This window comes from Halichoerus grypus, chromosome 10, assembly GCF_964656455.1.
Source record: "Halichoerus grypus chromosome 10, mHalGry1.hap1.1, whole genome shotgun sequence".
NCBI classification, from domain to species: Eukaryota; Metazoa; Chordata; class Mammalia; order Carnivora; family Phocidae; genus Halichoerus; species Halichoerus grypus.
In genome coordinates, this window is record NC_135721.1 from 83,056,913 (window position 1) to 83,072,601 (window position 15,689).

The 15,689-nt window shown below is 48.5% G+C and overlaps 1 protein-coding gene across 2 annotated transcripts in view; it reads left to right on the top strand.

The window, feature by feature from the left end:
• The first annotated feature begins 7,741 nt into the window (after window positions 1-7,741).
• UXS1 (UDP-glucuronate decarboxylase 1) overlaps window positions 7,742-15,689 on the top strand; it is a 98,364-nt gene continuing 90,416 nt past the window's right edge. For both annotated transcript variants that reach the window (XM_078056709.1, XM_078056710.1), the window contains exon 1: window positions 7,742-7,960. In XM_078056709.1, coding sequence (XP_077912835.1) covers window positions 7,867-7,960 — 94 coding nt within the window. In that variant the 5' untranslated portion in view covers window positions 7,742-7,866. The remainder of the gene's footprint in view (window positions 7,961-15,689) is intronic.

The window sequence follows — 15,689 nt, forward strand, 5'->3', positions numbered from 1 at the left end:
TTGCCCCCATCCGTTCCCGGAACTTTTCATCTGTCCTAATGACCCATCAAATATGCCTCCCCATTCTCCTCTCCCTCGGTTTCTGGCAGCCACCACTCTACTTTCTGTCTCTATGAAGGTGTCGACTCCACGTTTCTCATAATATGGAGTCGTGCAGTGTTTGTTCTTCTGTGACTGGCTTATTTCACTACTTAGCACAATGTCCTCAAGCTTCCTCCAAGCTGTAGCCTGTGTCAGAATTTCCTCCCTTGTCAAGGCTGAATAACATTCCACTGCATGCATACCACATTTTGTTTATCCATTCATGCACTATGAACATCTGGGTAGTGTTACTTTAATTTTATTTAGCCATTCACCTAGGGATATCTCTTTTGAAGTTCTTTTCCAGTGAACATCTCCCTTAAGCAAACCCAGCATTCAGGACCCTGGAATATGAAGGGAGGGAAGGCCTCTGGCAATTTCTTGAGCTGCTATGTTATCACTGCTTAATGCTTCACCTTGAACCTGTATAGGAAACAAGGCTTACTTACCTTTAAAATGAAATAAACTGACATCTACTTGTACTGGATCTTCTGCCTGCTCCCCCTTCCCACTCTGGATTTTATTCTGCTCAAACACTTTCGTGTTGTCCCATTAACACTGAAAAATTCCCCATCTCAGCCTGGAGTTCTGACACTACCTTATGCTGGAGATCTTCTACCCCCCTGAGGTCTCTGCCTTCCCCTGATGTTGGTAATTGAAAAGCAATCAGAAAGCTGCACATGAAGTACGACATAAAGTAACTGATTTTTTTAAACATATGTCTAAATGTATGCTGTCCTTCAAAATTATCACGCTCTTCAAAATGTCTGTAGAACTATCTTCACACCTATGTTATGAGTTCTATTATTTTACAATCACAGGGTACTGTCATGGCTGCTTACCTCGTCCCCTACTTAATTCTGTCCCATCCCAACCTTCCGTGCTGCTGTCATCGACTAGGGGTCCAGTCAGTGAAGTACAAGTGGAGGATGTGAAGACGCGGACTATTTCATGCCTGTTTTTTCATGCATCAGATGCTTGCCTGCTTGAAGTGCTTTACTCAGTGATAATTAGTTGTGTACCAGAAAACTCACTCAGAGCAGGTCTCATTGTTATAACTCCATGGCTTCATATGCTTACAGGGAAGCCATTTTCTTTTTTTAATATTTTATTTATTTATTTATTTATTTATTTATTTATTTATTTATGATAGAGAGAGAGACAGAGACAGAGAGGAAGCAGGGGAGAGGAGCAGAGGGAGAGGGACAAGCTGACTCCGTGCTGAACACGGAGCCCAACACAAGCCCGATCTCACGATGCTGAGATCATGACCTAGGCCAAAATCAAGAGTCGGTCATTCAACCAACTGAGCCACTCAGGCGCCCCGGGAAACCATTTTCTTACTGTCTTCTCCCCTACCTTCTTGCTGTGTCACTACATCTCACCCCACTCCTGGCCATGTATACCACATACAGTTGTGCAGGTGGTGCACTGATCAATCTCACAATATCACAGACAACATAGATTTATATATTTACTATGACAACTTCCTGCCAGATAGAAGTAAGGTGTATTGAGAAAGAAAGACTTTTTTTCTGCTTCTTATGAGAATGCCATATTTTGCATTCTCTGCTTCTGAAGATCACATGCAGGTGCTTGCTTACACACATGCACATGCGTGTGTGTGTGCACATACACACACAGAGAATTTTCTCTCCTGACCACTCTTTGTGCCTAAAAATTCTCATTTTAAGCTTTCTTCCCTAATATATAAAGTATCATAAGGTCTAAAAAGCATGATTTAGTGGCTGATACCTAATCCACTGAGTAACTGATTAGTTTACTGTTGCCTTATAGGATAGTGCTCTGACCAAAGTCCTAGGTCAGTTTTCAGGAACTCATTATTACCATGCTGTCTTCCAGCTCCTTGGTTATTCGAGTCTGGAATAGAGGACTGCCTTTACACTGGATGAGGAAGGATGCTGCTTGTAGGATATGATATGGAGGCTTTGCTCCAAATAATCTCCTCCAAAGGTAGTTTTTAGTACTTACAATTCACTAAAAAAATCCCTGAACTAGAAGGAAACTTGTAGATAGAACCAGGACAACCAAAAGAGCCCTGGGTCTCCCAGGCCCTGCCCCACTCTTGCCCAGCCACGCAGGCAGCATGAACATCACAGCCTGTCCCCTGCTGCATCTGGATGCAGGAGCCCTTCCTAACTCCTGCTTCAGGCAACCCCTACGTTGCTACTGCAGTTGGCATGCATTTGAAACCTCGTCTCCAATTCCGAATTCTAGACCAGGAGTCTCATTAAAATGCAAACACCTGCCAGGAAAAATACTTCCAGTCTTCACTGAGTAACACCTCACGAAAACCTGTCACCCCAGCATACGACATGAGAGTCTTATGTGATTAATTTTTCTCCCCTTTGACCTCTACAATCAACTAGAACTTCCACTGTTTTACTTCTGAAATAACCCTCAAATTTATCTCCATGGCCTTTCTACCATGACTCCTGGCATGTTCCTGCTCCTGTCCACCTGGGCTGTTGTGCCGCTCCCGTGGCTGTTCCTGGTCTGGCTTTTGCTGCCAGGAGACCTGGTGGACAATGGATGCTGCTGCCCTGGGGAGGGGGGGTGGTCACACCCCATGTCTACAGACTAAAGACCAGCCCCTGAGCCTAACTGGGCTTGGGAAGATATTTTACGGGTGACACCAGAGTATTTCGTAGAAGGGGAACTATATTTGCTTAGAAAGATAGGAAGGGGAGGCCACCAGGGTATGGACTAAACAAGGGGAAACAAAGTGCACTGCATAGAGATAAATAGGAATTCCAGGGTTGGGGTGGGATTGGAGGGGGGTCTGAGTGTGGGGGGAAGGACAAAGGAGAAAGGAGAAGACAGGTGTGTGTGTGTATGTGTGTGTAGGGGGGAAGGGACGGAAGACTGCAGATGGCCATCCCCAGTGGTGCAGGGTCAAAGAACTCTTAGGTGACACTGCTGTACGTGAGTAATATAATCAGATGATGAAGCAAATGGACGGTGGATGGCAGGAGCCAGGTTGTCTCTGGGAGGAGCGGCGGGGTTGGGCGGGGGGGCAGGAGGCTAGAGGGATCCACGTGGCAACGGACTGGAGTTGGAGACATAAGGAGGAATGCATTCCGGGACTGGGGCAGGAAATATACAAGCTGAACCTGGAGCACTTGCAGTGCCAGAAAGTAAGCGTGATGGACTGGATAATTAAATAATTGGGTATTTATGAATGGGTTTGATGAGGCAAGACTCCCTTAATGGAGAATCCCAGATAATTTATACAGATAGGACCCCCTCAAGGAGGGGGTGCATAACTTCCCGCTTCGCACATGTAGGCTATGCAGAGCAGCTTTCTTGCAAGGAGAACAGGATAGGAAGGGGACAAAGAATAGCTGTGCAGGGGAGGAACCTGACAAACATACCTTAGCCAGGCCAGCAAGGCCATCAGACAGTCAACAGATCATGTTGACAGGATGAAGTTGACGTGAAGGGACATAAATTCTATGTGAATGCAAGACGTCAATGACAGGGGAAAATGGGGGCCTGGGAAAGCTCTGTACTACTTTCTCAATTTTTCTGCAAGTCTAAAGCTGTTATTATTATTATTATTTTTTTTGAAGTATAAAGCTGTTCAAAAAAATAAAGTGTATTTTTTTTTAAAAAGACTCATAAGAATGGGAATGTTAGATATGCAATTTCAAAGTGTTCATTGGCTGGCATATTAAACCCTCCTGCATCCCCAAGCCTGACTGAAGGTCTAGTGCACTCACCCATGCTGGAGTGACGGTGGGGCGGGAAACAAAGACCTACCTCCCGTCTGTCCCTCTCCCAAGACCCGTGGCAGTCATGTCCTCTACAAAGGGACTCCAGGGCAGATACCAGGGTCAGTGCCCAGCAGGAAACCAGCAGTGACCTGGGGCAGAGCTGGCGTGGCATGGAGGAGAGCATCACGACAGACAGCTCCAGAGTAAACCTGGACCCACTCTGCTTTCTCAAATACCTTAGCAGAAGATGTGTCGGCCAAGGTCTCGTCCGGAAAACTATTCTAAGTATTTCAAACAGAAGGAATGTATTACAGGAGATTGGTGACAACACTGTTGGAAGGCTTAAGAAGACAAAGAAGAGGGATTTTGGAGGCATCAGGAAGGATGGAGTGATACCCAGAGACGAGAAGCAGTGAATGGCCGGGGCTGATCAGCCCTGGAATCACCTGGAAGAGAAGCCTTGATTCTCTGACAAGATGCTCTGGACTGCTGGGGTCTGGAATCACCCACCTTTGCTAGCAAATGGTTAATGCTAGCAACTTCCAGCAACCACTAGCAATGGCCACCCTTGGGAGCCAGAAGCAGAAGACGTATATTCCTGCCGGTCTTCCACCAGGACCTCCGAGGGGCAGATCCTGCCAGTGGCTGGACAATGCAGTGCACGCACTCCCAGGCCCCACAGAACAGAACAGAGACCCCAAGTACAGATGGAGGCTGAGGCGACCGGTAAGTAGCCAGCAAAGAAAGTGACCCTTGACCAGGGCCTGACGGACTCCTTGTTTGTACTAACCCTCAAGGCCTTCCAGAATCTTTCCCCTCCAACATTTGTATTTTCTCTTTTCAATCCCTGCCCCTCCAGCCGACCAAACATCCCCACTGTGTCCTCTGGGATCCTTTCCCTCCCCAGCGCCCCTGTCCTTGCTATTTCCTGAGCGAGACCGCTGCTCAAGGTGCGTGAGTAAAAATCTTACCTGAGCTTTCAAATTCTGCTCATGCTGCTCCTATTCTGCCAAACTTCCTCTCGCTGCTCTTACCTGGACGCAGAAGTGTGCTGGTTAAAAGGAAAAAAAAAAAAAAAGGAGAAAGAAGCAACAGCCCTGAATTATAGCCACTGCTCATTTCCATGGTATAAACACTCTCACTGGAGCTGTTGCTACCCAACTTGGGTGAGCATGTACCCGCGGACCCGGTGCCCCATACTCCCAAGGGGCAGTGTGTCTGTCTGGTGAAATTCCTTAACCATCCACGGAGCCTGTCCCACAGCACTCACCACTTGCTACCAGGAATTACAGTTGTTTCTGCGCATGTCTTCACTCTCCCGCCAAAAAGCATCCTGGCCTAGGGGAAAGGCATGGGCTAAAACCCCATTCCCAGGCTGCCAGCTACTGCCTAAACTCTTGGGGCTTCCGTCCCTCCTCTATTAAACTCAGCCACAGCAACAGCACCCCTGTACCACAGGGCTGTTACAGGACTTACAAGAGCCCACATGTCAAAGTACCTGGCGTAACAGTCTCTGGCCTGTGATAGAGGTGTAATGAATGTTGTTTCCTGCCCTTCTTAGATTTTTAGCACTCCAGGACAGGAGCCATATTATGATTTTGCTTTTAGTTACCCCTTGGAACTAGTAACTGCTCAAAAATATTCTTGTTAACATATCCATAGGAAGAATGAAGTCCTTGATAGCAAGGGCAAGGTGCGGGTGGGGACGTGAGCCTAGACCTGTTGGGGGAAGTAGAGGTGGGCCGGTTGGAAAAAGACAAGGGGAAACAGAGAAGAGGGGCAGAGGGAATGACAGACCCAAGCCCACGGTTTCCCTGATGAGTTTGGAGGGCCTCTTTGGCACGTCCTTTCCCTTGTGTCTTTGCACTTCCACTGGGCACAATGTGTACTATCACCTACTCCCCAATTCTGGCTTTGGTTGGGCTGGAAATCAGGGTCCCAGGCCACCAACAGCTTTCTTGATGGTAATGATGGCAGCAGCAGGATTTTACCTGCAGCAGCTGATGACATTTCCAAATACTTACTCCGGTGGGGCAGGAGAATGTGGCAATGGTATACAGTGGCAGAGAAAATGCTCAACTAGGAATGTGATTCAGTTTTGTAGAGAAATAGCGTGTATTTCACAATGCGGCCCTGTTTGAATTGGTGGATACCTATCAACTAAACCCTGCCTACTAACCAAATATGCTTGAAATCTACTCACAGCTCCAATCTGATTTTCCCAGTAGGGCGAGTGTCAACAAAATCTTTTCTCACATCTCTGCTCCTCACCTTTAATCTAAAAATCACAGTATCCTAAAATCAGAGGAGCCCAGAGCCCTGCCTGCTCTAGGCGCTTCAGTGCAAAGTCATAGATGGAACCCAAACCCAGAATGTTAATGACAGGTAAACTAAGATTCACAGGCAAAAAGTGATTTGTTCCAGGCTCACAGGTGGGCTCTAGAAACCCTGCCACTGTGGGAACCTAGGCTTCTGGCTCCCACGGTAGGGCTCTCTCTGCCTCCAAAGGAAGTAAAGGAAGTGTCACCCAGCAGCTTCCTTTGATACTTCAGACTGGGATCTGGGCTTCTTGAAAGTAGTCCACTCAATTTGTGGGCAGCATGACAGCAGGATGGCTCTTCCCATGGCAAAACTGCTCAGCATGTTTCCTCCCATTCAGTGATTCTCAGCAAGTTACTGGGGGAGCCCAGGGATGGGGGGAAGGTTGTATTTGAATCACACAATCACAGCATTTGCTCTGTGTAGTTTCAAGGCTGTAACATATGACTGCTTTGATTTATTGCTAGTTGTTTATTATTCTTGGAGATTTCTAATAAAGCTAACACAAAGTATTTGATTTTGGCAAAATGGCCTGGCATTCCAAGGACGCTGCTGGCTCCTCTGATTTCTCCCTGTGGCTGAGTATCAGCACTTCTAGCCAGTAGCTCCCCAACATTTTCTGGGTCTCATCTGACTTGGCATCACAGGTCTGTGCGTACCATCTTTTCTTCTCTGCCGGGGCCAGCTGTCTGCGGCTCCGATGACGAGCCTCGGGTATCTGTGTACCCTATTACACACCTCCTTGTTTGTAGCTGGCATTCAATAAATGCTTATGGAATAAATACATTCAGCCACCACACACGTAATCTGTACACCACCGCAGTTCACCTCCCTAACTACTTGACTATATATACACTCAACAAAAAGCTTGGAATGAAACACATGTGCTGACATGTTCAGTGTTTTTCTAGAGGCAGAGACAAAGCGCGGTTTCATTCCTTCCTTTTCCTGGTTTGTCCTTATACCACCAGCATTACGTTTTCATAATAATAACAAACTATTTTTAGAAGAAAGACATCCCAGTCCATCATAGCAGTGAAAAAAGCAACGCATCGGTTTGACTTTAGCACTGTTTAGAGGATTAATAATTTTCGCTGCCGCTATTGTTACTGAAGACAGCCCACAGAACTAGTCAACTTTCTGAAAGAGGCGTTCTAAGGACTTCAAAGACATGGCTAAATTTAGCATAAATATTTCTTTTCATCGCCACATATGACTGCCCACCGCTTGCCACCCGCTGGGCCGGCTTCGGAAACCCAGCGACCGCGATCCCGCCCTCGGGTAGGGAACGCACCTCTTAGGTACAGAATCCCAGCTGCACCTCCGGGGAAAACATGCCGGCTCGCGCATGCGCCGCGCCCCGCCCCGCCCCGCCCCGCCCCCGGCTCGCCGCCACATTCTTCGAAAACTGAGTTAGCAGCCGCAATTGCGCCTGCGGGGAGAGGGGGCGGAGGGGCGGGGCGTTGGGAGGGCGAGGGAGGAGGCGGGGCGGAGGCGGAGTCGCGCGTGCGCGGTGGTGCCACCAGCAGGAAACCCGGCGCGCGGGGGCGGGACCGCGCGGGCCGGGGGCAGGGGGCGGGGCTCTCCGGGGCCGCCGCCGCCGCTGCCGCCGCCGCCGCCGCCGCTGCCGCCGCCGCCGCCGCTGCTGCCGCCGCCGTCCCAGCCGCCGCGCATTGTGCAGCAGGCGGCCCCCGCGCGGCAGGGCCCTGGACCCGCGCGGCTCCTGGGGATGGTGAGCAAGGCGCTCCTGCGCCTCGTGTCTGCCGTCAACCGTAGGAGGATGAAGCTGCTGCTGGGCATCGCGCTGCTCGCCTACGTAGCCTGTGAGTTCGCGCCGGGGCCGGCAGGGAGCCCCATTCATTCCCGGGCGCCGCGGTGGCGGGGCCGGGTGCCGGCGGGCTGCGTGCGGCCCCGGAGCGGCCCTGTTGTCCGGTCTCCCGTCCCGCACCGGGCGGGACCTGCGCTCCCTGCTTTCACCCCTTTTCGGGGGTTGCGGACCGGTCTCCCCCTTTCCGCTCTTGTGGCAGGGCGGCTGGCCAACTTGGGCGCAGACCCTCCAGCGCTTAGGCCCCGGCGCGGAGACCGGGCGGCCGGGCGGAGGGGTTCTTGCCCCGGGGCTCTGGGACAGCCGGGCCCCCGCGCGGCGAGACGCCTCCGGCCTCCGCCGACCTCGCGCGCGCGGCCCCAGCCCGCTGCCTCCGTCCCCCCCTCCCCGACGCGTGGGACTGCTGTCCACGTCGCCCCGGCAGCCGGTGAGGGTCCAGCCGGCGATTCCCGAGCGTGCCGCGCGAGGACACCCTGGGAACAGCCGCGGCCGTGCCGCCGTGTTGGTTAAGTAGGATAAAAATACTGTTGCTGTTGGCAGAGCCCTCGCTTCGACTGTTTGCTCCGCAGGAAAATTACTCAGCATTTAACTACTGGGGAGCCAAGTGTTGCTGGCCCCCGCCGGCCGGTGGCCGCGCCCAGATGTCCGGGTGCGCGGGGTCCCCGGGGCGCGGCGGGTCGGCCCCGTGGGGAGGCGCAGCGCAGGGAGACCCAGGGCGGCGCTTTGCTGTGTACGGTGTGTACGGTTCTCGTCTCAGTCATGACTCCCAGCCTCTGCCTGAGATAGGGCAGGAGGGGCAGTTCGCAGGCAGGTGGTAGACCCTTGTCTTCTTAGAGGCGGAAACTGTCCTTTGCTTGCTTGCTTTTTTTTTTTTTTTAAAGATCTACTCGATGGGAGTATATTTTAATTGTTGCTATTAATAGTTTACCAACTACCACAGTTGGACTAGAAATAGCTCCCAGTGTGAGCTCCGTTTGAATCCTAGCCACCAGACAGATACACTCTTAAATGAAACAACCTGCTAACCGGTTTAGTTACCAAGATCTGATTCCAGAGGTGACAGGGGACTTGAGAAAGTGACTTCAATTGAGCTCTAGGAGGACATGTGTTATTCAGACCCAGGCTGTCCAGCATAGCCCTGCTCTTCCAGGAGGTGGAGCAGAGAAAGCTCCAGCAGGGCTCTTAGATCCTAGACAGTTTCAAGCGGGGGATGGGAGTTAGATGTGAGTAGTTTGAAAGGGAGAAAGCTACCCTTAAGTGTTGTGGTCAATCTTGAGTAAGAAAGCTGACCAGGGGAAAGATCACTTAAAATTGCATAATTATTGTTATGAAATAATAATACCTAAATTTGCTGAGTGTTTACATGTATGTGCAGGCATGAGTCTCATTGGCTTATTTAATTATCTCAACAATCTTAGGAAATACTATGGTTATTCCCGTTTTAGAGGTGAGGAAATTAAGACCAAGAGAAATTAGTAACATTTATGGATGATTACACAGATGACAAACGATAGAGAGCCAAGTTTTGAACCCAAAAAAGGCCAGGGATGTGGGGGTAGAACCCAGGTCTGCATCAGGCTCAGTGTTGATTATAGGGCTTCTAAAGTTAGACAGAGGTGTTTAGAATTAATAAAAGGGGATCTAGGGAGCCATGGGAAGTTGTTCACCATCCATTCCACTGGGAAATCTTGCCAAGTCCTTACCGTTGTCTGTGACCGTGCTTGGTGCCAGGGGACACCGGGAAGTGCCATCTTGGCGCTTAGAGCAGTAGTTCTCAAACTGGAGTGTGCATCAGAATCGCCTCGAGGGTTTTCAAAACACAGATTTTTGCCTCCCACCTCAAGTTGTTGATTGAGTAGGTCTGGGATGTGCATTTCTCATAGCTTCCCCTGGGAAGCTGTTGCTGTGGCCTGGGGACCACTGGTCTAGAAGGTAAAGTGGCCAAGAATTAGATAATCATCCCAATGAGGGTTAATTTACAAACTGGTATGAAGGAGAGGAATGCATGAGAGCTTATGACAGGGACTCCTGAATTAGAGGAATCAGGGACATTTGTTTCCATGAGGAGTTGAGGCTCGAGCTAAGAATTGAAGGATGTGTAGAATCAGGAGGCCTAGGAGGGAATGTGTTCCAGAAGGAACAGCATGTGCAGAGGTCCTGTGGCAGCCAAGAACAGGGAGTGCTATAGGAATGCAAAGAAGGGTGGTGTTCTTGGAGCGTAAAAACAAGGTACAGTGATGAGGCTGGTCAGCAGACAGGGGCCAGAGTGGGCCAGCTTGGGAGAGGCCTTGGGCCAGCTTATAAAATCTGTGATTTTAGTTTTGAGGGGCTCAAGAATAGGGTGGATCAGTGTTGCTAATGAGCAGGGATGGTATGCCTGAGACAGTGCGGAGGGGTGGTGGTGGGGTGCAGGGGGAACGTTACCGGGCTCCTGATTGGTAGTGTCCAAGGACACTGAAAATATAAGTCAACAGGGAACCCATTGACAATCTTGCCCTTCCTGTTAGGAGTGAAATCTCTTTGAAAAAACTGTCCACACTCCCACTTAACACACACCCTCAGTCCCCGTTCTGGAAGTGCACTGCCTGTTTCTCTCTCAAGTTCTGCTAGTCTTTCTCCTTCCACTTGGATCTTTCTCAACAGGTTTTTTTTTTTTTGCCTACTTGGGCCAGAGTCTCCCTTCCTACTCTCAGTGAACATTCTGGACCATGCTTAGGGGAGTGAGCCCGTGCCACCTTGCACTGCACACGCCTGTGTTTTCTTCTCAATAAAATTCCCAATCCTTGAGGACAGGGATTGTCTCTTAAGTGTTTCAGCCCTGGTAGCTCTTGGCTCTTTGGAAGAACTCCGAGGTCTGATTGAAAATAATGCCTACTTACTAGGCAGAGGCTCCCCAGGCAGAGGCTCAGCTGGAATTACCTGTCGTGTTTTTTAACATGCAAATAGTTTGAAAAGTCAATAGCCTCTGCAGGGTTTGTTAGGCAAAACAGAGTCCCTTCCTCTATTTTCCCCCACCCAGAGGCAAGCACTTAACTTCTGTTCGCTGATTTTGATATTTGTCTTTGTGCCATAGAATGATATGCTTGCTGATTTGTCATTTGTAGGTATTACCTAGTGACTTTATTCTTTGGAAGATGATTGTTTATTCTCTTAACCTGCCCACCCCCCCCCCCACCATGTTCACCATCGCCAGTGTAGATGTGGTGTAATTTTGAGATAAACATTTAGAATACATGTGTATGACTAAATGCTGTTCTGATTGCTAGTGAGGAATGCTGTGTGTGACTTTTTGTTTTCCCTGGAGCTAATCATTGACTTTTCTTTTCTTTCTTTTTTTTTTTTTAATTTTCTATGTACTATTTCTGATTCAACTCCAAATGCTTTGTCAATTGTTTGCGTCTTTCCCCAAGATGTTCAGGAGCAGCAGGACCTCTTGACGGGGTGCCTTCCTGAAGAAGGGCCCCCAGAGCCTTCAAACCTGCACTGCCCATCACAGATGCCCTGTCCCCTGACTTCCCCTTGCTTATTTCACACTTCTTTCACTTGGACGTGCATTGAAGGAGAATCTTGAGACCATCTAAGTGTCTTTCTTCACCTTTACTTGATAGATTGATAATGTTGAATTCTAGAAAAAGATTCCTTCAGAACTTTTCAGGAATTGTTCCTTTACTTTCTGGTTTCTAGTGTTGACAAGTTGTTTCAGGTCCGTCACTTTCCATGGGACTTGTGTTTTCCTTCTGGAAGATTGCAGGATCTTCTTTTGGCCCATGATAGTCATCGTTGACCACCTATTTCCAGCTTTCTGTCCCCTGGCCTTTTCCTTACTCCCAGACCTGGGCGGCCTCCTGCAGTCACCGTGCCCAGGAGTGGAGGCGGGGACCCTGCTTCACTTCGGGGCCCAGTGAGTAGTCATGAACGTTTCCTCCCCTCTGGTTTGATAACCGGCATCATTCAAGGTGATGGTGCTCAGTGCACAGCCCCCCACTCCCTTAGAGTGACATAAACTTGAAGAATGCATCTTTGTTTTTTTTTTGTTTTGTTTTTTTTTAAAGATTTTATTTATTTGACACAGAGAGAGAGACAGCTAGAGAGGGAATACAAGCAGGGGGAGCAGGAGAGGGAGAAGCAGGCTCCTGGCTGAGCAGGGGGCCCGATGCGGGGCTCAATTCCAGGACCCTGGGATCGTGACCTGAGCCGAAGGCAGACGCTTAACCGCTGAGCCACCCAGGTGCCCCTGCATCTTTGTTTTTAAGCGTCCTAGGGTCTGGGTCTGCTCGTTGCTGCAGCTCAGCAGAGCCTGCCCTGACCCACCTGTCCCCTGTGGTCTGAGGTGCACGAGGCCCACCTTGCATGCCTCTGTGCCCTGTGTGCTGGGTACTGCAGAGCCCCCTGGTAATCCAGAAAATCTTCCGTTTCAGTTCTGGGGATTTTCTTAAATTATTCTTTGGTTGTTTCCTTTCCTTTGTTCTGTGTTTTCTCTCTCTGGAATATTATTATGCTGATGTAGTATTGCCTATTCTAGTCCTTTTATTTACTATTTTCCCCCTATTTTAAAAGTTTTGCTCTACTTTTTGGAAACTTCCGCTTTGTATTTAACGCTTCTAGTGATTTTTAAAAATTTTTAGTTTTGCTATCGTTTTTCCATTTATAAGAGTTCTTTTTTTCTCTGGATTAAAAAACAAAACTAAAATGTGGTCTTCATTTCATGGTTGTATTCTCTTCTTGGAAATTTTGTTTGCTCTTTCTCACTGAAGAGTCTCTTCCCTCCAGGTCCCTTCCCACTTTTCTTGTGCAAGGCTTTCCTTGGCATTCTGGTGGCCCTAGGTTTTCTGCTCCTGTTTGGGAAGAGTACCATAGGTCTGTCCTCTGGTCTCTGAGCTCTGGTGACAAGGCTCTGCCAGGCTTCTGCCGGACGGGGAGCCTCGGCTGCCTGCATCTGGGGGCCCAGTGGGTACAGGGCTTCCTGTCTGAGCAGTACTTTGATCATCGTTCCAGGTGGACCTGGCTCCCCAGTCCGAGACCCCCTCCCCAGAGATGGGACTGCCCGCCCATCTTTTGCCAGGCCGGGGAGTGGAGTTGCCACTCGTCCTGTTGTTTAGACAAATTTGAAAGTCAGACCCTCTGTCTCAGTGGCTTTGTCACCCCATTTCCAGATGCACCAGGCATGACCATTCCTGACCCCCCCCGGGGTGTGGCCCGGCCTTCCCCACTGCCTGCCTCTGCTAGCCTCGTTCTGTTACCCTTTACCCATCTACCTAGGCTCAGACCTTAAGCAAGAATGAAAAAGAAGTCTACCTGCTGATGTTGTGAGTTTAGGAGCCATTATTTTTACCTTCAGCTCTTGAAATCTAGAGTTGTGATGTCCAGTAATATTCACTTAATTTTTGGTGTATTGTGGATCTTGCGGTAGTGACACTGCATTTGTGGTACCTTTCTATCCTGTTGCTCTTATTCCACTGAGGAGGAAAGCTACTGAATGAAATCCTGAAAACCATATAGAAACATGTTGCTTGCATTTATGGGAACAGACGTCAACCTTGTCTGAGTTGGGCTTCCCTTAGAATACTTTTGCCCTTAAGCTGACCAGCCCCACGTGGCTAAGGGACTGTCCTCGTGAATTCCTCAGTAAACATCCACTGGCCTGCTGCCAGGGAGACACAGGGAGTTGGCGTCGTGATGCCAGCAGGCTCCAGGGAGAAGAGGTAGGGGAAAAACAAGCAAACAGTCCAGGTGCTGGTTCCAGATTCACCTGAGTGTGACGATCAGCTCGCGCTTGTTAAATGCAGGTTCTCAGGATCCTCCTGATCCCCACCAGGCAGGGGCCTGGGAATCTTCCTCCCACCCCTCCTTGGGGGTTGGGGAGGGGCACCTTGAAATTGTGTTGGGCGCTCATTATTTTGAGAATTTCCACACCTATTTTCTATTCTTTCTGTTGAAAGAATAATCGACAAACACCCAAATCCTCCTCTGCCCATATTTACCAGCTGTTCTTTTTTTCCACATTTGTTCTTTCTCTCTGTTTTAATGTATACATTTTTTTGGTTGAAATATTTGAAAGTTGCAGACATAATATTATTTTACCTTTAAATACTTTAACGTAGATCTTCTAAGACTAAAAGCATCTTCTATATAATCTCATACCCTGAAAATTAACATAAATAACATTGTCTAACATACAGTCCGTGTTTGAATTCCCCCAGCTGTACCATCCACGTCTTTGATACCCTTTTCTGGGTTTTTGTTTTGTTTTGTTTTGTTTTAACTCTAGGATTAGTCAGGGTTTATATGCTGCATTTATTTGGCTGTTAGATCTCTAACTTTTTTTGATTTTTCATAACACTTACCTTTTAAAAAAGCGCAGGCCAGTTGTCCTGTTAAACGTCTTGAATTCTGGATTTATCTGATTGTTTCCTTACAATTAAATTTGGCTGGACATTTTTTATAATAGTGCTTGTTGATTTGCATTCCGTCAGGGTGGTTGCACCCTTCATCATATGTTGGATGCCTGGAAGGGCTGGCCATCACCGCACTTCATTTTAAAGGTGCCTTTTCCCTGTACACAGTCCCCGGGGTGATTCTTGGAAACCCTGAGTATCTTCTTGTCTGGCCCATGCATTTAGCGGCCATTGGTGGTCCTTGCCTGGATCAGTTTTTACTTTGGGAAATCCAAAATGGTGATTTTCTGATTCTGTAAGCCCTTCTGTGTTTATAAACTTGTGTTGTTCTGGAAAGAACTTGCCTCCCTCGTTCATTTCTCACTCTCTATGGTAGTTTCCTGTGCCTGCTGTAAGAAATTGCGACAAACTAGGTGGCTTTCATATAGGAGAAGTTTATTATCTCACAGTTTGGAGGCCAGCAGTCTGAAATCAATGTGCTTGCAAGGCCGCTCTCCCTCTGAAGGCTCCTTCAAGGCTCCAGATGTTTTGGCCTGTGGATGCATCCCGCCATCTGCCTCTGTGGGTGGTCACATTGTCTCCTGTCTGTCACATCTCTTCTGTGCCCCGTATGAGGACACTTGGCACTGGATTTAGGGCCCAACTGGATAATCTAGAGTGATCTTTGGTCTCAAGATCCTTACTTATATCATACCAAGTAAGATCACATTCAAGGTTCTAGGGATTAGGATATGGACATATTTTGGGGGAGGGGGCCACCAATCAGTTCACCCCTGCCCCCTTTAAAAAAAATCTTTGTGGACTCATAGATTCTTTGAGTCTTTGAGCACTTCCTTGATCTCCAGATGTTCCAGGCTTATCTTGTTTTTTCTCTGCCCCAGTCTTGGAATTAGCTATTTCTTGAAGGAGTCCTGCTTATTTTCACTGGGGAACATTGTTAAGGAATCAGGGCCTGGGCCCTGGTTGTGTGCATTGCCATCGAAGTGTCCTTGCTCCCATCTCTTTCAGGGGACAGAGCCAGGAAACGTACACACTTTTTCCAATCATGAGTTTATGCCAATATGCCCAATTTAAATCTTAACAGGTTTCTTCCTTACCTTCCCGTATTCCATATTGCTGTGTCCTTTTTCCCCACTGTGAAAATCTCATTTCTGACATCAGTAAAAAGTCATTGGCTCTACTAACATACAGACAGAACAGTTTCAAAATTACTACGTCAATACCGTACTGACAACAAACTTAACCAAATTCAGGATTTCTCTGTAGTTCTTTCTGTCCTCACAATATGTCCCACTGAGGATGTTCAGTTAGAGTATTATGTTCAAAAGCTAC